This window comes from Alnus glutinosa, chromosome 13 (genome assembly GCF_958979055.1).
Source record: "Alnus glutinosa chromosome 13, dhAlnGlut1.1, whole genome shotgun sequence".
Classification (NCBI taxonomy): domain Eukaryota; kingdom Viridiplantae; phylum Streptophyta; class Magnoliopsida; order Fagales; family Betulaceae; genus Alnus; species Alnus glutinosa.
The window spans coordinates 5,657,108-5,680,475 of NC_084898.1; the positions used below are offsets into that span (position 1 = coordinate 5,657,108).

Below are 23,368 nucleotides of genomic sequence, written 5' to 3' on the forward strand. Positions count from 1 at the left end.
TGTATATAGAGCCTTCAACCAGTTGTAAATTAAATACTTTACATGAAATGTTTTGTATTGATCGAATGCATCGATGTTAAATGTTAAGTATGTACTACATTATGGACTCCAGTAAAGATGAGTCCTATCTTTCACGTAGTTTAAATTGTAAAGAAAGTATGTTACAAATGATATTATCAAATGTGTTACATAAAGGTGTTTAAGGAAAATGGCATGTACATAATGTAATATATGTAATGTTTTAAAGTTAAAAGAGTAACAAAAATGAATAGTTAAGTAAAGAAAAAAAGTAAGGACTAGCACATTTGGTGATGGTCCAAGTAGTGAGGTGCCCATAGTACGGTAATGAAATGGTTATCCTTGATTCGTCGATGGCCCAAGTAGTGAGGCGACCATATGTGCCAATTTTCACGTGATAGTTCTACATCCCCAATGGCACATGAATGGAAATGAAAAACAATTAAGACCTCATTTGGTTCGTGGAATGGGTATTCTATTAGGAAAATGAATAGTTATTACTGAAAATGAGGAAGAGTAGAATGAAATAATTATTCAAATTTCTTAATTTGGTGACAACACATATACCACAATTGGAATTGACATAAAATTACTAAAAAACCTACATAATTTCTTATTTTTCAAAAAACTCAAGAAATCTTTTTAAAATAATAATAATAATAAATGTTGAACCTTAGATCTGTGGGTGGTCGACCACATATCTGATCTAAATTATTTGTTTTTTATTTTTATTTTTTTGTTTATTTTTTAATTTTTAATTTTTTTTTTTAAAGTTTAGTTTGGAAAAATTAAAGAAAAATATGTTTTTTTTTGGGAAAAGGTTGTCTATTACTTGAGAAATAGCCATTCCAAGGAATAGGTCTCTACCAAATAAAGGAATAGATATTCCAATGGAATAGTCATTCAATTTAAATGACTTATTCCACAAAGCAAACGAGAATAGAAAGAATTATCAAAGGGAAATGTAAAGCTGGTATGTATGTATTGTTAAATGAATGTGGTCATATCTTAAATTGAGGGATAATTATAAAAAGTTTATCAAACTGCTAGTTGTTTTTAAAGTAGCACATTGAACTACCAAGTATACTAATATGACCCTCAAACTATCAAAGAGTGCTAAAAAGGTCATTTTGTCGAAATATTCCTATAATACCCTTGCCACGTGTCATATATTCATTTAAAAAAAAATTAATTAAAAAATGAAAGCTTTAAAAAAAAAAATTTTTAAAAAAAAGAAAAAAGAAAATGAAAGGTGGCTCAAGCCACCCCAAAATAGCAAAATGGGGGTGGCCGAAACCACCCCCAAGACATTTTGTCCTCGAGCCACCCCTCATTTTTTTTTTATTCATTTTTAAAATTATTTATTTATTTATTAATTAAATATATGACACTGTCAGAGGTATTATAGGAGTATTTTGACAAAATAAGTCTTTTTTGTACTTTTTGTAGTTTGGGAGGTCATATTAGTACACTTAATACTTCAGGGGTTACTTTAAAAACAACTAATAGTGTGAGTTTTGTTTTGTTTTGTTTTTTTTTTTTTTTAAAAAAAAAAAATTATCCCTTAAATTTAAGTATGTGTATGTTGGCAACATAATTATCTAATAGTTTTTTTTTTTTTTAAATAAATATGTATGGTACGTATGTTTTTATGCATGAGAAAATTGTGTTATGATGTGCAAGGTTTTATGTTAAAGTTCATGTAACGCTCTTCGTAAGTTTTGAGGGAAAATGATAGGAGGATGGTTTCAAGTAATGTTTTAGGTTCTTGTATTTATGAAGGGTAAATATATAATAAATTCTTGAGTCAATGCGTGATTTGAAAATAGTCCATCACTTTTTTAATTTTAAATATTTACTTCTTAATTTTTTCGAGTTTTTGAATTGGGCCATTCTGTCAATTTTTCATCTAATTTTGTTAATTCCATTTGGTTGAGTCACTATTTGGCCATGTCAGCATCGACAACTAAGCCTAAAAACGATATTGTTTCAATATTTCTTTTTTCTTTTTTTTTTTAATTTTTTTTTTAATTTTTTTTAAAAAAAATGTGAGAAAAAAAGAAAAGAGCAACCCCTTGGTCGGTCTCGGGTGGCCCGTGGCATGAAAAAAAAAATGATGGGTTTTGATCATTGGGGGTGACTGAACCACCACCGTGGACAAACCCAAATTTTTTTTAGAGGGTTTGACCATTGGACGAACCACCCCCATAGGCTATGATGGTGGTTCGGCTACCCCAAAGGCCAAAACACATCATTATTTTTTCTTGCCATGGGGTGGTTCGGCTACCCCAGATCAGCCAAGGGGGTTGAAAAAAAAAATAAAATTATAAGGAAATATTGAAACATCGTCGTTTTTAGACTTAGTTGTCGATCTTGACGTCGCCAAACAGTGACTCAGCCAAACAGAGTTAACAAAATTGGATGGAAAATAGACGGAAGGAGTATGACTCAATTCAAAAATGCGAAAAAATTAAGAAGTAAATGTTTAAAATTTTCAAATTGCGTGTCAACTCAAGAATTTATTATACATTTACCCATTTATGAAATAATCAAAAAATGTATTTAAATGAAGTGTTTTAATTCATCTCCTAAAATTATGTTAAAACAATATTTTTTAGTAAAAATAGGAGAGATGAATTTCTCAGTTAAAAGCTCATGTCAGACACGGTTGATTGATTTTATCTACTTATTGAGCCATGAACTCATAGTTCCAAACGCCACTGGAACCACCATCACCAATGGAAAATGTTCTTAACAAAATATTTTTCATACAAACCAATCATTATTTATTTAATTTTTTTTTTTTGAGGATGACCATTAAACACTGAAAACTCAATAGTTTTCCTAAAAAATATTAAAAAAAAAATTTGTCTTACATTACAAAATAATTAATGTTAAAACAAAAATGGAACCGATTTTTATGTTATTTATTTTAAAAACTATGGTATGTTAATCCTGTTAAAACATGTTAGCTTGACATATGTTATGTTTGAATAATTATATTAAAACAATTGTCCCATGAGTAGTAGAAATGAACACCTATTGTCAATTCAGTTTGGTCAGTGCATCTTTGTTTGCTTAAGAGGTTGGTTTTTGCTCACTTGTTGAATGCATGATTTACAAGAAATTTAATTTGCTTGTAAAATTGTGTCGGCAATGTGGTTGGATAAACTCTCCCCAATCCCTGTCTCCCCCCTCCCCCACCCTTTAAAAGGTTTAAATAGTTGTCCATTTTTTATAAAAAAAAAAAAAATAATAATTTTATGAGTGATTGAAAGGGTTCAACTTTTTGGCCTTTTTCTTTTCTTCTTCTTCTTCTTCTTTTTTTTTTTAAATGTCAACCGCAAAGTAATGATTATTATATAAATGGAACCAACTATACATCTTTTTGCCATATAGTAGCCCTCCATTTCAGCCTAAAAAGCAAGGTCTAAACCAAATTGAATTGGACCAACACAAAAACAATTCCTCAAAATCCATGATCCCCTATCTTTCTATTTCAAACACTTCCAAATTGCATAGTGCCTTTCCACTACCTATGCATGTTTGGGTGTAAGACAAGGATAAAGATATACGGTAATTATTTGTTTGAATTGCTAGTAATTTTGTCAGGTAATGTAAGAGATTTCATATGAAATTCACTTTTCCAAGTAAGTGGTTAGACAATCCAAAATTTATTTGGACATGTGGTTTCTATATAGGTCTTTCACATTACTTTCCCAAATTACTACCAAGTGGATCCCACTCAAACAATTCTCAATTTTCACTTTTTTCCAAAACTCAAAATCTAAAATATGTTTGATTTACTTTACCAAACTGGCCGCAGAGTGGCTTTAGCTATTATTGGGTTTTTTTTTTTTTTTTTTTTTTTTTTTTTAAAAATTGTTCGCTTCACTTTATTACCATGACATTAAAATGCTATTTGGAGTGGAGTAATACAAAGTTGATGTACCATTTAAAATTATTATTAGATTTGAGATGGGTTGATATCGAATTTTGTCCTTGAGATGTGCTATTTGATTTGGGAGTCGTTCTGTACCATTATTGTAAATTGTGTTTTATTTTTATTATTATTTTAAAATTATGTTTTTTGTTTTTTTTTTTGGGTATTACACTACTATTGTTAAACAATTTCTCAATTTAAATAAAAGGGTATTTGAACTAAAATAAAAGAAAAATTATTGAACTGAATTTAATACTTAATAATCACCATTAAGAAATAAATCTCCACGTCATATTTAGTTGGAAATTTATTCGACCTGGCCACTATGCGCGTGGGACCACATCGCGCTGTGCTCATTCGTTTGTTCTGTCGCTAATTTCAAATACAATGAAAGCTTTGCAAAAGACAAAAAGTACAAGGCGGGAACGCCCACTCCAAAGTTAGTGGGGGGCTGGGGCAAAACCGCAATTAGGTAACAATATGAGCCCCTCATTTTAAAAAACAAAGAATCACAAAAAGCAAATCCTTTTTCATTTCAGTCCCACATTTCCCAACGTTTCCAACAAACAGAGAAAGGGGAAAAAAGAAAAGAAAAAGAAAATAGAAAATCCTCTCCTCTCTTATCGCTCTCGCTCTCTGAAATATCGGGCCTGAATTTCGGCGATTTCGGCTTCGTTTCGCAAACGGATCGGTCCGAAACGCGCATCGTTTTGCTGTTGTATGTTTTTACGTATGTAACGCCGATCTCGGAGCTCGGCGATTTGTGGTTTCCGGAGATCTCAACCGCATTTCGCAGCCTTATGAACCCTCAGGTTCGTACTTTTCAGCTACATTCCCCTCGTTCGTCTCTCATTCCTGCGAAAATTGGGGTTTCGGGCGGATCTGATCTGTGAGAATTGACAATGCGAGACAAGAAATGCTGGTTTTGTTTGTTTGTTTTGTTTGTTATTTATTTTTATTTTTAATTATTATTATTATTATTTTTTAATAATTTTTTTGGTGTTAAATAATACTCTGTTTGGTTGCTGAGAAAATGGAGGTCTAAGAGAAGAAAGTTCATTTCGCGTAACATATTATTTTCTGTTTGTTTTGTTTAACAAAAAAAAATGAGAAATTAAACTCAGCTAAGCAAAAGAATTGTAGAAAGTGTTGGAGAAGAAAAGAATTTAAGCGCGCTATGTGTTTTAGCTATTTTCCTTTTTATTTTTGGGTTAATAATAGTAATTAGACAAAAATTACGCTCGTTATTTAGGATCAAACCGCTATCTTTTCTAACTTGGCGTTTTAGATCGCCTTGTTCCATGTAAAACAGGCCTTAAAATTGTGGAGTCCGATGGATTTTCTGAGTGCGCTTATGAGAATTTGTGAAGTTTTATATAAGCAATAGATTGCTTGCTCATCAAGTTTTCGGCTTTTCTTTGTTCAGACCGGTAATTTTGGTTTTAAATACACGCCTGCATGATGACTTACAGTTTTCTTGTATATATGCTTATATATATTTTTATATATACTCTCCTGCCTTCATGATATCTACTCGCTTTAACTTTATAACATATGTATTAATTGAACCATTGGTGAATACAATTTCTAGTCTTTAAATAGTATGGTGTGGGTTATGCTTTCTCAAGGGAGGCAGGTACGCCTGCATTCTTAATATCAGCCTCCACTGACTACATTTTGTTCCTTATGTTTAAAGTAGACTGCTTTTTATAATTTGTATGAATGGAATTGTTTCATTGTAGCACAGTGTCCGTAATTGATCAGGGAAACAAGGCATTTGGGAAGGTCTCATCATGAGCACCTGGTTAGAGCCGTACACAGGTGAAAATGGGGGATTCGGCTATTCAAATGGAGCAAGTGCTGAAGATGTTCAACAACTAGAAATTTATGGGGGTATGGCTGAAGGTAACTGAAGTTATGCTTCTTTAGCACATAACTTGGTTCCATTTGATTTTTCTTTTTCTATTTGTTTTACATTTGAACTCTTATTTTTAGGTTACCAGCGATCTTCTCTGGTGGAGTGGTTGAATGGTATGCTTCCTCATTTAAGTCTGCCTTTGGAAGCTTCAGACAAGGAGCTGAGAGCATGCTTGATTGATGGCACTGTCCTATGCAGCATCTTGAAGAAGCTCAGTCGTGGTTCGATAGATCTGGTAGGATTACCTTTTGTCTTGTTCATTTATAACCTTTTTGGATTTTATATTATTTTGTGCTTTATGACTTTTTTTGTTGTTGTTATGTTTCCTCTTTTTCTTGTTGTTTCCATAATGTACAATTCCATTTGATCTTGCATTTTCTACTTTAGGGAGGCAGTCCCAAGTCTAGTCTCCAAAATGTCAGAAGGTTTTTGGGAGCTATCAATGAAATAGGATTGCTTGGATTTGAACTATCAGACCTAGAGCAGGTATTTGTTTTTAATATTGCATCTATAGCAGCCTGATTTCATTGCACTGGTCAATCATAAAATTGAGCTCGTTGAAATTGACAATCATGTGGGCAACTTCCCCTTGGTTCTGTTACATTAGGCCATGACCTCAGGTTGTCTCATATATATTTTTATACTTTTGCATTGACCCAACCTCGAGAGAAGTGTTTGGTAATATTGTGGTTCATTATCCATTACGCCTAATGATAAAAAACTGAAATGTATTGTCTGTGAAACCAACTCTCAGTTCATTTCTGGGTTTTGCTGAATTTTCCCAACTTGAATTGAGTTGCACCTGTATTTGGTTTGCAAAAATTTAAATCCTTGGAGCTTCATTATCTCTTCTAACTTCTAATTTTTCTTATACTCATTTTGGTTGATTGTCTGATATTATTTTTCAGGGATCCATGGTGCCAGTTTTGCAGTGCCTTAATAATCTTAGAGAGCATTTTAATTCTAATGTTGGGGAAGAAAACTTTCAAAATCATTTGAGAAAAAGATGGGATCTGACAGAGGTAGGCTCTTTAGAGGGAAATGATCTTTCCCAAGGGGATGTGTCATCTCGTGGACAACACTCAGCTGAAAATGGAGGAGAGCGGCGAAGAGATTCAGTTGATGCCAAATTTCAACATCCTTTGCATGGTCCTTCTGGTACGCTTATCCTATCTTAATTGACAGGGGACAGAAGTTAAGTGTGTGTGGCTTGTGGTGAATGTGTGTGCAAATTCAAATGCATAATGTATGAGATTTTGCATGCAGCATGTGATGCATCAAAAGTGTCTCTTTGGCTGTGGTGGACTGCCTTAATTAATGAGTGACTAGATGTGCGAGATTCATTGCAATGAACTTTAAGAAGCAGGATTGGGTTGGGAGAGACCCCGCGGGGCAGGAGGTGTTAGAATATATGGAAAATATATTATATTTTCCGTATATTCCTTATTTGGTTGATATTGTAATATTCTCTATTTACGGTGAATTGTAATCAAATAATGGGGATTTGATTACCATATTAGTATTTACTTTGAACCCTATAAATAGGGACTTTTGTATTGTAGACATGACAAGTTAATAAGATCACAATGTAGCCCTTTGGGCTTTACCCTGTGGACGTAGGTCATAGACCGAACCACGTAAATTCCCTATTTCTTTTCTCTGTCTTGCTTCCGTTATTATTCCAATTATTATTCAGTTCAATTTGACATGGTATCAGAGCCACAAATCATCTAAATTAGGTTTTCTTAGTCTTTCAATTTCCTGGGTTAGTGGGTATCAAAGTATTCCTTTGGTGTTCAATTTGATTACGTCCCTGGTGGTTCGGTGTATTTTTTTTCTGGCGGTTCGGTCCCTGGTGTTTGGTCGGCCGTTCCTGGGTAGCAGCAAGTCGGCTGTTTCTGTGAAGTTCTCGAATGCCGCCTCTTTTTGGTTCCTTGGCAGTCCCTTTGGGTGTTTCTCGAAAATTCTGTTTCTGGGTGATTCCGTCCGGTTGGTGGTGTATTTGTGCAATTTCCGGTTTGGAGATTTCTGGTGGTCCAACAATTTCTGGATGACTACCGGCCATCTCTGTTGAGGTTGTCTCATGCAATCTATGGTGGACAGAAGCATGTCCTTAGGCAGCGCTTTAGCTATCGGTGTTGTTCTGTGTTGATTCTAGGTGCGATAATTCTGGAGGGTTCTACAGTTCGGTTGCTGTCTTACTGTTCTTCTGTGGAGGGGTTGGTTCCTGTGTTTTAGTTTTCGGTTGCTGTGCGGTGAAGTTTGGTGTTCTGTGCTGTGCGAATCTGTGTGGGTCGTGGAACCTGGAGGGTTTGGTGCTGTAAGGTGTTGGTGCGGTGAAACAAGGTGCGATCCTGTGGACTCGCGGAGTGCGTTCTGTGGGCGAAAAAAAAAAAAAAAAAAAAGGCTGGTTTTGTGCTTCTTTGAAGGAGTTTGTCGTGAACTCCTGTGAGAATTTCTGTTTAGCGTGTTATTCTCGTGGGTGTTGTGAATTTCTGGAGTGGCCTCCCGTGGCCTACTATGAGTTTCCGGTGAACGAGGAAGGATGAAATCAGTGTGTTATTCATTCCTTGGTGAGTGTGGGTGTCATGGGTGTGGATTTCTGGTGTGGATTTCTGGTCGCGTGGATCTCTCATGAATTTCTGGAGGGTCTTCTCTCTCGGTTCTGATCTCAGTTCTGGAGTGGTAGACTGGTGCAGTTCGGTGCAGTCTTATTTGCGGTTCAGCGTGTTGGTGTTATTCTGGCAGTGTGTGGTGTAGTGTGTTTTCTGCTATGTGTGGTGCGGTGCTTTCTCCAGGAGTTGCTTAAAAAAAAAAAAAAAAAAAAAAAAAAGAAGAAACGAAAAGAAGTTCTGAAGCAGTAGTTTGGGTGAATCAGCGAGTGGGTTTCCGGTGGGTGCTCCTTTCTTCTGTTTGGTCGGCCGGTTCATGCGGTCCCTTGGTGTGGTGTCATTCCACGATGAGCGTGGTATCCTTGGTGTGGTATTATTCCACGGTCGTGGAATTCTTTGGTGTGGACAGGTTCCGAATGAGGAAGTCCCCTTCGATTTTGGTAGTAGCCGATTCCTATCGGTGATTTCGGTAGTAGCCGATTCTGATCGGTGATTTCGGGCGTTTATCTGTTGTTCAACCGTTGCCCGACGGTTCTCGGTAGTAGTCGATTCCAATCGGCGATTTTGGTAGTAGCCGATTCTGATCGGTGATTTCGGGCGTTTATCTGTTGTTCAACCGTTGCCCGACGGTTCTCGGTAGTAGTCGATTCCAATCGGCGATTTTGGTAGTAGCCGATTCTGATCGGTGATTTCGGGCGTTTATCTGTTGTTCAGCCGTTGCCCGACGGTTCTCGGTAGTAGTCGATTCCAATCGGCGATTCTGGGTATGATCTGATTCTGATCGGTGATTCCAAGTTTTTCAGGGGGAGTATTCCCGTTCAAGGTTTTCAGGGGAAGTAGTTCATGTTCAAGGTTTCTGTTGCTCTTGGTCGTTCAGGGGGAGTAGTTCCCGTTCAGAGAAAGAAGAAGAATCAAACTCAAGATTTCAGAATCTTCCATCTTGAGTTTGAGGGGGGATGTTAGAATATATGGAAAATATATTATATTTTCCGTATATTCCTTATTTGGTTGATATTGTAATATTCTCTATTTACGGTGAATTGTAATCAAATAATGGGGATTTGATTACCATATTAGTATTTACTCTGAACCCTATAAATAGGGACTTTTGTATTGTAGACATGACAAGTTAATAAGATCACAATGTAGCCCTTTGGGCTTTACCCTGTGGACGTAGGTCATAGACCGAACCACGTAAATCCCCTATTTCTTTTCTCTGTCTTGCTTCCGTTATTATTCCAATTATTATTCAGTTCAATTTGACAGGAGGTTGGGGTGGGGGGGTTTGGTCGCTTGGTTTCATTTTATATGTGGAGCTGTTGGTCTTGCAATTCATTATCTTGGACATAAGAGGCAACCACTGAAGAGTTGGGGTGGGGTTGGGGGCATTAAGGCACACATGTCATTCTACTTGCCACATTTGTCTGCTGTTTTTAGTGTTTTAATTGTTGGTTTTGCTTAGTTAATCTTCATTTATATTTTTTCATTCTTGTGTAGAGCCATCAGATGCTTTAATACACCATCTTGGATATAAATTTCATGAGGTGTTGCAATCGGAGCAAGGATGTTTTGCTGATTCTTCTGATGCTAAAATTTTGGACATGATAGAGTCAAACAATTTGGATGTAAGCTCATTATTTTCCTTTATGCATATGATTGAAATTTGCTTTTTCTGCCATTTCAATCTTACGTTTAATGCTTTTCTCATGTTTTATTGCAATTCTTGTTACAGAAGGTGTCAACTCGATTGCTTTTCAACATAGTGAATAAGATTTTGGATGATAGCATGCAAAGAAAGAACGGAGATGTACCTAATGTATGGCAGTAAGAGGACACATGGATGCGTTATAACTAAAGCATGCTGGAAGCCTTGAACTAATACATTGTGATGATTCTTTCTCTTTATTGTTTGCCATTTTGTATCACTCAGTGGTTTTTCCCCCCATTTTGCAGCGTGTGGCATGGCTGCTTAGAAAAACCTTACAAGTTATTGAAGAGAGAATTTCAAACCACGCAGAGAACTTAAAAATTGTAAAATGCTTTAGAGATTTTCTTTCTTCCAAAATTCAGAGAATGTGGTTTTATACTGATCATGAGTAATAAGTGTTTGTATGTTGCATGCTTGCAGCAAAGTAATCTTTATAAAGCTCGTGAGGAGAAGTATCAATCAAAAATAAGAGTACTTGAGACTATTGCAACGGGGACTACTGAAGAAATGGAGGTACTCTTGGTTTCAGGTGTTTGCCTTTTGTTTTTTTCTTCCCCCTATTGATTTTAACTGTTCTTGTTTCCTATAGGTTGTTATGAAACAACTTCAGCAGATAAAGGTGCTGTACTGTTCTTAGCCCTATCTTTATATTCAAATATAACGAAACATGTTTCTGTTATTCATCCAAGATTTTAATTGTTGTCTTGTAGAATTAGCAATCCAAAGTTTCTCATATCACTTCCCAACCTGCCTTTTATCTTATATTTACTAGTACATATTAGATATTATATGCATTTTAAGTAATCCGTAAGTTTCTTCCCCTAATGAACATTATTTAGCTGTGCCACTTATCTTGAAGAGAGCTAATATGATTTAGGGTGCGTTTGAGATTGCGATTTTGTAGACAAAAAGTGCGATTTTAAACCAAATCGTAAAAAATGAATTGTTTAGGAATTAGATTTTAAAAAAACTGCGATTTGAAAATGGGGAAAACTACTTATATATATATAAAAAAAAATGGAGAAAACTACATTTTCAAATTGCAGCTAAGAGGGTATTTTTTTGAAAATGCAGAATTTTTTTTTTGATAAGTAAGTAGATTTTATTGAGAAAAAAGCGTAAGGCGCCCCTACGTACACAGGAGAACTACAGCTGACCCGAAAAACCCGAAAAAAACCCAGGAAATAGCCCCAAGTCAAAACCTAGAAAACAAAGAACCAACTAAAATACTACCTGCAAAAGAAACCAAACAGCACCCAAAAAACCAAGAAAACCTGAGAACAACCCACAAAAAAATCCTCAAAGCAACCAACGCTACGACCTATTGGCCTTGTCTCTCCTACACCTCGAAGAAGCTTTGATGTCTTCGTAATTTACGAAACTTTGTAGATTCCGAAGCTCCCTCTTACTCTCGCGTTTCTTGTTCTCAATCATCTCACCCCAAATCTCTCGATGATTCTGTCTCTGTTCTTTAGTCACCAACGGATACACGTCGAAGATCTTCCCCCAGAGCTCTACCTCGATTCTCCAACAATCCTTCTTCCAATTCTGATCGCAAACAATAGGCTGATCCTTCTTCTCTTGAAGCTTTGATACCTCCTTCCTCCACCAATAGATTGCATCTCGGACTTTCTCTCCCAAAGTCGAACCAGTGGATAACTCTGAAATCCGACTAGGATCTTCAGTAGACTTCTTCTCTTCAACTGGATCTGCAGAGACATGTAAAGAAGAAGCTGCGTGGGCTTGCACAGAAGGAACTACAGGGACTAGAGAGGGGGAGGACACCGGAGAAGAGTTCAACTCAGAACTGACCAACAAGGAGACAGAACCCAGAGAAGTTGCCGGAGCCACTGAAAGCAACAACTCTGGTGCTGGTAGAGGAGGATGGTAGAACCCAAAAGAACCTGATGACACCATACCCATACCCTTAGAAGATTCTTTAGAGGCTGGAGTCTGGCTTGAAAGCACCTTATGGACGTTGCTTGACTCACCCCCTGTGGAAGGCATAAACGATGTCGTCCCTGTAACTGCCAACGACGAGGGCTCTAACCTAATGGAACCCCCATCAGAAACCGAGATCGCCGGACCCGCGCCCTTTGTGGCTACCGACGCAGCAACCTTCAAACCCCCAGGAGGAGGTCGAACCAAAATCAGCCCAGATGACACCTTCAACGTCGTCTTCGGCGGTGAACTTGACGGACGGGAGACTTTAGCTTTCGGCATGAGACGAGCCACGCGGAAGCCAGAAGATTTACGACTTAGCCCTGACCCAGCAAAACGGTCCAGAAGATTCCTTACGGCCCGGCCCAAAGCCAAAAAAACACAGTACCCAACTTACGCCACGTCCGCAACCTCGAATGTTCGATTTTCAAATTTGAACAAGAGGGGACGCTTCTTACCCTACGGACGAAGAGGACGGTCTTTGTCCAACAGGTTGAGCTGATGCGACTCCACTGAGAAGCAATCCACTATTGTTCTCTGTACAGACTTTGCATGCCACACCGTCGGAAGAAGATCAAGCTCATAAGGCTCCGGCAACGAAGCCCTTGACCTGGAACGATTGCCACCCATGATGGACAACTCCTTCGCAGCAATGGCTGGAACCGACCTCAACACCTCCGCAAAAGAGGGTCCCGTCCACTTCAGAGCCAAACCCAAACCCAAACTCGGCTAAACAACCTTCACTTCCTTCTTCTCCGAAGACGAAGAGGAACCACTCCCACTACCCACAGGGCCAGAGAGAAAATCAACAACCTTTTTCAGCTCATCAGAGAATTTGATCCAACCCCACCCTCCACGACCCTCGGGGATAACAATGAACCCTTTCCGACCACCCAACCCGAATGAAGAAACCTCTAAAAAGCGCCCATCTTTGTCCCCACCTCTTCGAGCAATCAAAAGTTTCGATCCCTCTCTGAACGATTTTACAATTTCTTGCTCTTCCGGTAAATCCAACAACACTTCCAACATCGACGCAAGCCATTCGGAGCTCTGAGAATTCAATATGACCACTCCCAGAAATTTTTTCCTCTTCTCCTCCACCCTCAGTGCCGACACCCCAGCCAAAACAGAGAAAGCAAAAGACTTCGACTCCATTAAAAATTTCTTATCCATCTCACAACGCCCCCGGAGCACCGACGACCAAGTCAAGCCAAAAATTACATTGCCGGAAAAAGAACCACCCAAACCAAAGAGCACGCTGACAGACTCCCCTGCGAGAATCACACCCCAACAGACTAGCAAAACGGAAACTCGAAACCTGAGTACCAAACAAAAGACTAAGAAAGATAGAGTAAGTGGTAGGCGACGAGAAGAAACAAATCCCTAGCTAGATGCGCTCTCACGCGCCGACGCTAGGGCAGAGAGAGAGAGGGAGGGAGGGATTTTGCTAAACGTTTAATTGCGTTTTTAAAAATCACTTTTTGAAATTGCACATTTTAAAATCGGTATTTTGAAATTGCACTTTTTGAAATTGCAAACCCAAACAGACCCTTATTGACCATTTTTTTTTTTTTTTTTTTTTTTTTTTTTTTTTTTTTTTAAAGTTAGCAAAATTTATAGAAAAAAAGCTTGAGGCGCCCCTAAATACACATGTAGTATATACAAGAGAACCAAAGCTAACCCGCGAAAACCCAACATAAACCACGGAAACTAAACCCTAGAAATCGAAAGAACACCCAAAAAAAATCCATAAAAGAACCCAAACAAAAGCACCCATAAAAGAAACCAAACACAACCACCTAGAAATTGAAAGAACACCCGAGATACAGCCCACAAAATCCACCAAGGCATACAACCCTACAACATGTGGGCCTTGCCTTTCCTACACCTAGAAGAAGCTTTAACGTCGCCATAATTGACGGAACTTTGCAGATTCCGAAGCTCCCTCTTTCCTTTGAATTTTTGACACTCAATCATCTTGCCCAAAAGAGCCCTGAACTCCTCGCCTTGACCCTCATCTATCATCCACTCCACGGGTAGCCTCTCCAAAAACGCCTTCTCCCAAACAGCTATCTCTCTATTATGGTCAAAATCGACAGTCGAAGCCTGGGTTTGGGAGAAGCCATTTCCGATCCCCCAAGACAAAGCACTCTGACGAGAGTTGAGAAATCCCTTCCTAAGAAAGTCTTTCTTAACTGGAGGCTCAGCTACCTTCTTCAATGGAAGCTCTGCAGCCGTCTTCGAGGCTTCTAGGGAATTTGAGAGGAATCCATCGTTCCACTTCATGGAATGGCCTTCCTTGAGCTCCCCTAGCCCTCCGATAATAATGCCGAAAGGGTTTGGAATTAAGCAGCAAGGGGGGAGAAGAACGAATCTTGATGATCACATTAAACACCAAATTGATGATCACACATGCTAATGTTGTACGGTCTTGAGTGAAAAAACTGCAGTCCATTATTTTCACTTTTCTGAAGGAAGTAAGCATGTTAATAGTGGTTATTAAGTAGTGAACATGTCAATTTTATCTTTATGTAACATTCACATTTATGTCTTGCACATTTGACCCATTATTTAAGTGTATATTACATATTTGATGAAGCATGAGTGATAATTAGAATCTTTGCTGAAACCTGCTCAGTTAAAGAAGCAGGTTTTGCATATTTGTGGAATATGAAGAATCATTATGAATTTATGTTTCTTAATCTTAACTTATATGTAAAATGCTAATAAATATAGCACATTGAAAAAGATGATAAAGACAACAAATTAATAAAATGTTGATAACACCTATTATATTTTTTGTTTGTAAAAGCAGAACCATTGCTGCAACAGGGTTCTCGTTAGTTATTTTGCTAGTGAGTTTATGTTGCTCCTAATATACTTTTATGTGGCTCAGAAAATAAAAATAATAAACTTTTATGTGGTGTGGCAGATTGAAAAGGCCAAAGTAGAAGATAAACAGAAACTTGAGGAGCGGGATGTGGTAAAATTAAGGGAAGAGAAGGATCATAGTGATATGGAGATTTTGGCACTAAAACAAGAACTGGAAGCGGCCAAAAGGACACATCAAGATCGTTGCTTGCAATTAGAAACAAATGCTAAGGAAGCTATAATTAAGTTGGAGAAGAAGTTAAAAGAACTTGAGTACCTTTTAACAGATTCAAGGAAGAAGGTAGAAGAACTTGAGGCATTTTCTGAATCTAAATCACGGAGATGGAAAAAGAAAGAGAGAATCTACAAGAGATATATAGATTGTCATTTTGGAGCTTTGCAGGTTTGCCTTAATTCTTATTTTCTTGATCTCATATCTTTTGGATATTGATCCATTAACATGGTTTTATTGTTTAGGAATCGAGGGTGGCCTTAGAGTCCATAAAACACGAAGTTTTGAAGACAAAAAGAAGTTATGCAGAGGAATTCAATTTCTTGGGTAGGATTTGATTATTTAAAGTTAGTTTACATCCTACTTAATGTGCATTTATCTTTGTCTGGGCATTTTCTCATGAGTATGCTCTCTTAAACAGGATTGAAGCTTAGAGGACTGGCAGATGCTGCTGAAAATTACCATACAGTTCTAGCAGAGAATCGTAGGTTGTATAATGAGGTTCAGGACTTGAAAGGTACGTCTTAGTCTTGCTTGGTTGTTGCTTGAGTTTGTTGGTTCTTAGTTTCACTTTATTCTTTCTCCCTCTCTTATGCAGGAAATATTAGAGTGTATTGTCGCATAAGACCATTCCTTCCAGGACAAAGTAAGAAGCAGACCATCATCGAATATATTGGTGAAAATGGTGAATTAGTTATTGTGAATCCCTCTAAGCCAGGAAAAGACAGCCGTAGGTTGTTCAAGTTTAACAAGGTTTTTGGTCCAACATCTACTCAAGGTATTGATTTCCAAATGAATAATTTTTTTTTTTTTTTGTGACACCTTTTCTTCCAACTACTACATTCCTTTATTAGTAAAAAAATTCTAACATTCTAATTGATATTTATTTTGAATTATATGCTGATAGAGGAGGTATTTATGGATACCCAACCATTAATTCGCTCTGTACTTGATGGATACAATGTCTGCATATTTGCTTATGGTCAAACTGGCTCAGGAAAGACCTATACGATGGTATGCAAATCTTTCATATTGTAGCAGTTTTAATTTTTACATGATTTAGGATTGTTCCTTACACCTTTTATTGTGTTTCTTCTAGAGTGGACCTAATGTATCATCAGAAGAGGACTGGGGGGTCAACTATCGCGCATTAAATGATCTTTTCCTAATTTCTCAAAGCAGGAAAAGCTCCATTGCATATGAAGTTGCTGTTCAAATGGTTGAGATATACAATGAACAAGTTCGTGATCTACTTTCAAGTGATGGTCCTCAAAAAAGATATCCTTTATTTTTTTTTTTCCTTTCATTTTTACTTTTGGATTTCATTCTTGATTGTAAGTTGAAAACTCCATCTGATCATTGAATTCTGAGTAGTACTCGTCTTTTAATGGAAAAGTTTTTGTTTCCTTTGACTTGCACACACTTGGGATTTGGAACACCACCCAACCAAATGGGTTAGCTGTCCCTGATGCAAGCATGCACCCTGTTGAATCAACCGCAGATGTCTTGGAGTTAATGAATATTGGTTTGATGAATAGGGCAGTCGGTGCCACAGCCCTGAATGAAAGAAGTAGCAGATCCCATAGGTTGTATTCTCAGTACTAAGTTCTTTATCAACCACTTTCCATGGTAGTTTTTTTATTTATTGGTTCTTATTCAATCATATCGTGCAGTGTTCTCACTGTTCATGTTCGAGGCACAGACTTGGAGACTGATGCCATCTTGCGTGGCAGTCTACATTTGGTAGATCTTGCTGGTAGTGAGAGAGTGGGTCGGTCTGAAGCAACTGGGGATAGGCTTAGGGAGGCACAACATATAAACAAATCACTATCAGCGCTTGGAGATGTAATTTTTGCTCTAGCACAGAAGAGTCCACATGTACCATACAGAAATAGCAAATTAACTCATGTACTTCAGAGTTCTTTAGGTACTTGTCTTATTCTTGGTCTTTAACTTTGTCAATAAGAGATATGAGTGATACTGTAGTTTTGAGTTTCTTTTATTTGTGACTTGTTTTATCTGTATTTTTTGTTCCTCTCCAAATTGTAGGTGGTCAAGCAAAAACCCTTATGTTTGTTCAGCTTAATCCGGATATAGATTCTTACTCTGAAACCATAAGTACCTTGAAGTTTGCAGAGAGGGTTTCTGGTGTAGAGTTAGGTGCTGCACAGAGCAACAAAGAGGGAAGAGATGTTAGAGAACTTATGGAACAGGTCCAATCTTTTATTCTTGTTAACATGTTTCTTAGATATCTTGCTTTTAACATGCATGGCAGATGTTTCAGAGTGCTTTCTCTTATTTCGCTTAATAGCTATTGTTTGGAGATTTTTTTGATATGATACGCACTCTAAAACTATTAGCTAAAAATTTCACAAGGTTGTCCACCACGTTGTTATACTACAGAAACGGACAGATTCATTTGTAGAATCCTCAACAATCCTATGAAATCAATGGGTTATCAATTAGGAATGATTTTAATATTTGGAAAAGAAGGGTTGGCTGGTATGATATCAATATTGTCTGGAATGCAATTCCTTCCTTTCTAATGTGGTGCATTTGGAGAGAAAGGAATGCTCGAAGTTTCGATGATCGCAAGTGAAAGAGCTTGGATCTAAGGACTTGTTTTCTTAAATCCCTTTTTTGAGTGGATTTTTGCTACCACCCTTCTCCATGTCTCTAGTTATGCAGATTTTTGGTCTCTTTTTTCTCGTTCTTGATTTTGCTGGGTGTTTTCTCTTGTATACTTCCTGTGTACTTGGGTTGTGTTCTTTGTGCTGTTGATGAATTTCCTTTACTTATATATAAAAAAGGGAACGATTCTGAGAACTACACTTAATATTGAGGATGAGTCTGCAAGACAAGCTGAAGAAAATTGCACGTGTAGCTTCTAAAGATCTTTGAGTAATGAAGTCCATATCTAGCCTCATACTGGTCAAATTTGTACCACTCGTGCAATAGCTAGTGGGTCTTGGTCATCGTATATTGGCATTTTGCGTGCATATTCCATTTCTGTTGTGTATTATAATGTTTTGGGGTGGAAAATTTGTTCTGAATTTATGGCAAATTCAGTCAAAATGTTTAACATTCTTCCACTTTTGACACTTTTGTCCCCCTTATTTAATTCAAAGGGGAAGTGTGAAAGAGTTCATATGCTCTTAAATTATGTATACAAGGGGGTTGCAGTATAGGGATTTGTAACCCCCTACTTAATGAACAATTGAATTGGGTTCAAGAGGAAATTTAAGCATTGATGGGGCAAAAGAAGTAGATATTTTATGGTTGGTGATTCTATTTGCAAACAAGTGCACTCTTTAAAGATTCTTTTCCAATCCGCTTACTTAAAAAAAAAAAAAAATATTTTCTTTTCCAATCTGTGCTCAAACTGCTCGTAGTTGTTGTTGAGCAGAACATGCTTCCACCAAGTGGGCATGAGAGTGACACTGATTAGTACACATTTTAGCATGGCCACCACAGGTAGAGAAACAGACTATGCTTACTTACATTGAATATTTTCTCTCTGACTAGGAAGCACCCATGAAATTTGGCCCTAAGTTTAGCCACTGTTATTGTGCACGTACCAGTTTCATTTGCAAAACCATTTGTGGCATTCCACTTTACAAAATTTTGTATTGTGAGCTTGATAGGATCTGATTCTCTTGACTTCTTAAGCGCTTGATCGGGATTAGCTGGTTAAGGTTGAAGGTCCTTGCTCCTTGCAGCCTGTTCCGTAAGAGCCATTTTGCTTGAAAGAAATTTTCTTTGGAAGGCCATTTCAAAGATGATTTCTTTCCAACCAATATTACAGCCTACCATGTTTGCCAGTTGTTTACCCACCCATATTCTGGCCTACCATTTTTTGTCAGGTTTAGGGAATAAAAAGTATGAGAAATTGTTGGAGGGAACACCTTGGGTCTCAGCTGATTACTTCACATTAATGTTTAACGAGGAAGATTTTTATTCCCTTTATTTTTTTTTGTCTGATTTCCATTTTTACCTTTCAGGTGGCATCTCTCAAGGAAATAGTTGGAAAGAAAGATGAGGAGATTGAGCACTTGCAGCTTCTCAAGGTCAATGTTAATGGTACGATGCGTGGTATGACCTCAGTTAGGTATGGGTCTTCTTCTCCAAGAAGACATTCTGTAGAGACTCCTCGACACAGCCGAAGACTTTCAGGAGGAAAACGCCCCGGGCTTACAGAGAAAGCAGCTTCTGATATGGACAACTGTTCAGATCACAGCGATAAGCATTCTGAAGCTGGTTCTCAGCAGTCAATGGATGAATTTAGACACCAGAAGGAACTTTCTCCTCAGTCGAAGCTATCTGGAGGGAATTTAGGCCAGCATTTTACTGAAGACATTGAGCTCTTGGGCTTTGGGGATGCAGATTCTGAGGAAAGATTAAGTGATATTTCTGACGGTGGTCTTTCAATGGGAACGGAAACTGATGGCTCAATGGGCAGTGTTGTGGAGTACACTCTTTTCCCTGAAGTTGCAAAACCAGCTGAAAACCTACTTCCTGAGCGTGCACCAGTTGAGAAGCCACTAATTCAGAACTCAGAGAAGTAAGTCTTTCATTTTCATGGTGGTCCAATTGAGGTTCATTATTCTTATTGAGAACTGGCTGGTGTTAATCAGATACATTTCCTCCCCTACTAGACGCTAACAAAGAAGCGAGTAATGCTAGGAACCATTTTTTACCTTCCTAAAGTTGATGTAGTTTTTAAAATCATTATTGGATCAAAATCCGATACTGATCCATCCCAAATCCAATGATAATTTTAAAAGCAACATCAACTTTTGGAAGACAAAAAGATGATCCCTACCATTATTCTAAAGAAATTGGCATGTGCTTCTAATATGTCACTTCTACATATATGCTCATCTATATTCACTCTGTGATGCCAAGGCGGCAAATATTTTGTAAATCTTAAATTGTGCTGCCCACTCCACTTCTGCAACCTGGGTTATGGAAGTTTTCATGATCATTGAACCTGCCATGTTTTCTGTAGTTGAAATTTAGTGAAGTGTCGGGGCCTGCTTTGGAGTTTCATTTCACCCCCTTTTCTTCAGAAGGGTTATGGGCCCCTTGTTCTTGGGTTTTGTAATCAATGGCAAATTGCAGTTTTCATATCAGTCACTCTTCTTTTGAGTGATCTTACTTCCTAGTGATATCGAGCTCGTTTGGTAACCCTTTTTAGGTAACTTTTTTAGCAAAAAAAGCAAAAGCATTAACAAACAACCCATAACACAAAACACTCAAAATTACTTTCTCCTTTATAAGCAAAAAGCACTCTAGAAAGTTTTGCCAAACAAACCATCATATCTCTGCATTTTTTAATTCCAACTTTGCTGCCTTTGGTATTTTGATGGAAGCTTTAGTCAGTGACATTTATTTTGGGGCTTGAAGAATTTCACTTGACATTGCTACTTATGGGATCATCTTTATTCAAACTAATCTGACACACGACTTCTTTATATTTGCCCGAGCACAGGCCACCTTTGTTTGACCGCAGGCCAAGTTTACCATCTAAGCTTCCAAAGCCACCCCAAAAGCTGGCGCAAGCAAAATCTTCTCGGTTATCATTGACCAAAAGCTCCTCAAAGGTCTCATCAAGTAAGTAAATATATGTATTTTTCCCTTTTTCTTTTCTTAACTAGATTGGCAGCCATTTAAGTTCCTTAATAATCTCTGAACCACACTCCTCTCCTTACCCTTACTCTACCCATTTCCCAATTCCCTTCTTGTGATGCACGTCAGGTGCTAGGAAAACTTTTGCTGGCAGCTCCTCTGCAACAAGGCCCTCCTCCTCCAAACGGTGGCAATAAATTTGAAAGCAATTTGGTTGGCAGAAGATTATTTACGCCCACAATAGCCTGTACTTTCGGTAGGAATCCAATGTAGCTTGTATTCTAACTTTACTGTGCTCCTCACATTTTAGATTATGGCCTGCTTCCATTAATTTAGTGTACTGGAAGAGGGAATTGGAAACATCACTCTGTAAAATGTGTAGTTTAGGATCATATGATTATCCATGCTCTTTATGATTATCCATGTCCAGATGACATATGATGTAACTTGTTTGGATGAGTGTTCCTTTTGCTGGATTTCAATTATCTCATAATGCTATAAGGAGGACTAGAGTTTTTATTATGTCATTTTAAATGTCATGTGGCTTTTAAAATCACCAGTAGATCAAACCATTAGATCATCGCAAAATCAATGATAATTTTAAAAGTCGCATGATATTTGGGAGGACACAAGGACTTTAGTCCTCTTTATAGCGTTACTCTAATCTCTCTTGCTCACAGTTGTCTCAATTATTACTTGTGATTTTGTTGGCATTTGTGTACTATTTGAGCTTATTTTCTGCACAGCTAATTTCATGTAACACCTTAAACTTCCTTCTCATATTTATTTATAGGGTAATTGGTAATTAAAGATTATTAAGAGTTCATTTGAGAATTAAGACAGATGGAGGGTTGAAATTTTTACAAATATATATTTTTTTTAAAAGGTAAATAGATAATTGATACAATTGGTTTACCTCTATCAAAAAGGTATTTGAATTTTAAAAAGTGACAAATTTGATACTTGTACTTTACAAATCTATTAATTTGATATTTTTGTCCATCTACGGTCTAAAAACCTAAAAACATCTTTACCTTGTATAAAAAGGAATATAAGACCAATTACACTTGTACAAAATGCCACTTCAGCTTCATACTTTTAAAAAAATGAATAAAGAAAAAAAAACTAATAAAATAGGTGGCGGAGGGGGTGGCTCTTCCTCTCCGTGACCTAAGCCCTAAGGTTAGTTGGATCACTCTCTTACTTGAGGTGAGCTGAGAGAGGTCAAACCAACCCCAGAGGAGGTTTTTGGGATGGCTGGAGTATAGCGGAGAAATGCCTAGGAAGTCTTTTAATAAGGGTACTCCACCAGTTGAACGTACACTTACTAAAGGTCTGTTTGGATTTGTGGTTTCAAAAAGTGTGATTAGAAAATAGCAATTTTAAAATACAATTTTTAAAAATGCAGTTAAACGTTTGGTAAAATCGCGGTTTTGACTTTCAAGTCACAATTTAGCTTTTAAAAATAGTAGATTTTTTAGAATACATTCTCTTACCTGCGATTTGAATTTTTTTTTTTCTTTGTTTCCAAACTGTTTTTTTTTTTTTTTTTAAAAAATTACACTTCCAAACCAAGTGCTTTGCTGCAATTTGGTTTAAAATTACATTTTTGACATGCAAAATCCCTCTCCTAAACACTCTAAATTTCAATTATAGATAACATCTCTGGTTGCAATGATCATGGAAACTTCCATAACTTCACGATGCAAAAGTGGAGAGGGGGCACCATTTATGGTATGTTGGATGTGCAATTTTTTTGTATTATATCCTATTATTTTTTTTATTATATTTAAAATTATAAATACCCAAAAAAAATTATTTTTTTTAAATTATGTTTAGATAATTTAGAAAACTTGAAACAAAATTGAAAAACTTGAGTAAAATTTAAATTTAACAAAACATTCCAAACATATATTAGAGAAAAGTAATAAAATATAATACAAAAACGTGTTACCCAAACATACCCTTAAGATTTACAAAAACATAGTGCACAGAGTCCGTGATCATCTGATCTTCCAGCAATTAGCATTATACAAGTGAATGCCATTTTCCTTTTTATTTTTGAATTTTCCATAAAAAAATATATTGAAAAACACATTTTTCTTATTTAGGTCAGTTTTTTCTCCACTTTTTTATGCATTTCCCCGAATAAAAAACCAATTATACTACTTTTTGCATGTACGTACGACAAATTTAGTTTTTCAAATATTTTTAAATTGAATTCAAATTCTACTAAGATTTTATCTATTTTTTTTTTTCTAATTTTGTCTCAAGTTTTTAAACCATTCAAACATAATTTCAAAAACAAATTCTCTTAATATTCAGAATTTTTCAAAAAAATCGCATGACCAAATATCCCATAATTTCCAAATAAAATTTAAAACAACTTTTGAGCCTCACTTGCAATTGTGGCTATTTAAAACGAGTTTGGGCTTAGAACGTAATTATATTTGATCTATGGGAATTTTTTGACCCTGCCTCGCAAGGGTGCGGGTTC

General features: G+C 36.9%; 1 protein-coding gene across 5 annotated transcripts; it reads left to right on the forward strand.

Moving 5' to 3' along the window:
• Positions 1–3,474: 3,474 nt before the first annotated feature.
• Positions 3,475–21,327, forward strand: LOC133854188 (kinesin-like protein KIN-14J). Of its 5 annotated transcripts, none has more exons than XM_062290269.1 (22): positions 3,475–3,594; positions 5,726–5,866; positions 5,957–6,114; positions 6,267–6,365; positions 6,788–7,037; positions 9,989–10,116; positions 10,224–10,307; positions 10,445–10,522; positions 10,620–10,712; positions 10,789–10,818; positions 15,073–15,414; positions 15,489–15,570; positions 15,665–15,760; positions 15,842–16,021; positions 16,151–16,257; positions 16,343–16,521; positions 16,665–16,829; positions 16,917–17,170; positions 17,293–17,456; positions 19,245–19,804; positions 20,735–20,856; positions 21,001–21,327. In XM_062290269.1, the coding sequence occupies exons 1-22, from the start codon at positions 3,561–3,563 to the stop codon at positions 21,066–21,068; spliced, it is 3,414 nt and encodes a 1,137-aa protein (XP_062146253.1). In that variant the 5' UTR covers positions 3,475–3,560; the 3' UTR covers positions 21,069–21,327. The 5 variants fall into 5 exon arrangements, with proteins under 5 accessions (XP_062146253.1, XP_062146257.1, XP_062146256.1 ...); XM_062290273.1 differs by having other exon boundaries at positions 3,481–3,594; positions 5,709–5,866; XM_062290272.1 differs by lacking the exon at positions 3,475–3,594 and adding an exon at positions 4,492–4,773 and having other exon boundaries at positions 5,704–5,866.
• Positions 21,328–23,368: the final 2,041 nt, after the last annotated feature.

Excerpts from the sequence above, each read along its gene's own strand:
- LOC133854188 (XM_062290269.1), top strand. The coding sequence starts at position 3,561 with ATGTTTGGGTGTAAGACAAGGATAAAGATATACG. Across the intron at positions 17,171-17,292 it reads TGTACTTCAGAGTTCTTTAG|GTGGTCAAGCAAAAACCCTT; the intron begins GTACTTGTCTTA and ends TCCAAATTGTAG. Across the intron at positions 17,457-19,244 it reads TTAGAGAACTTATGGAACAG|GTGGCATCTCTCAAGGAAAT; the intron begins GTCCAATCTTTT and ends TTTACCTTTCAG.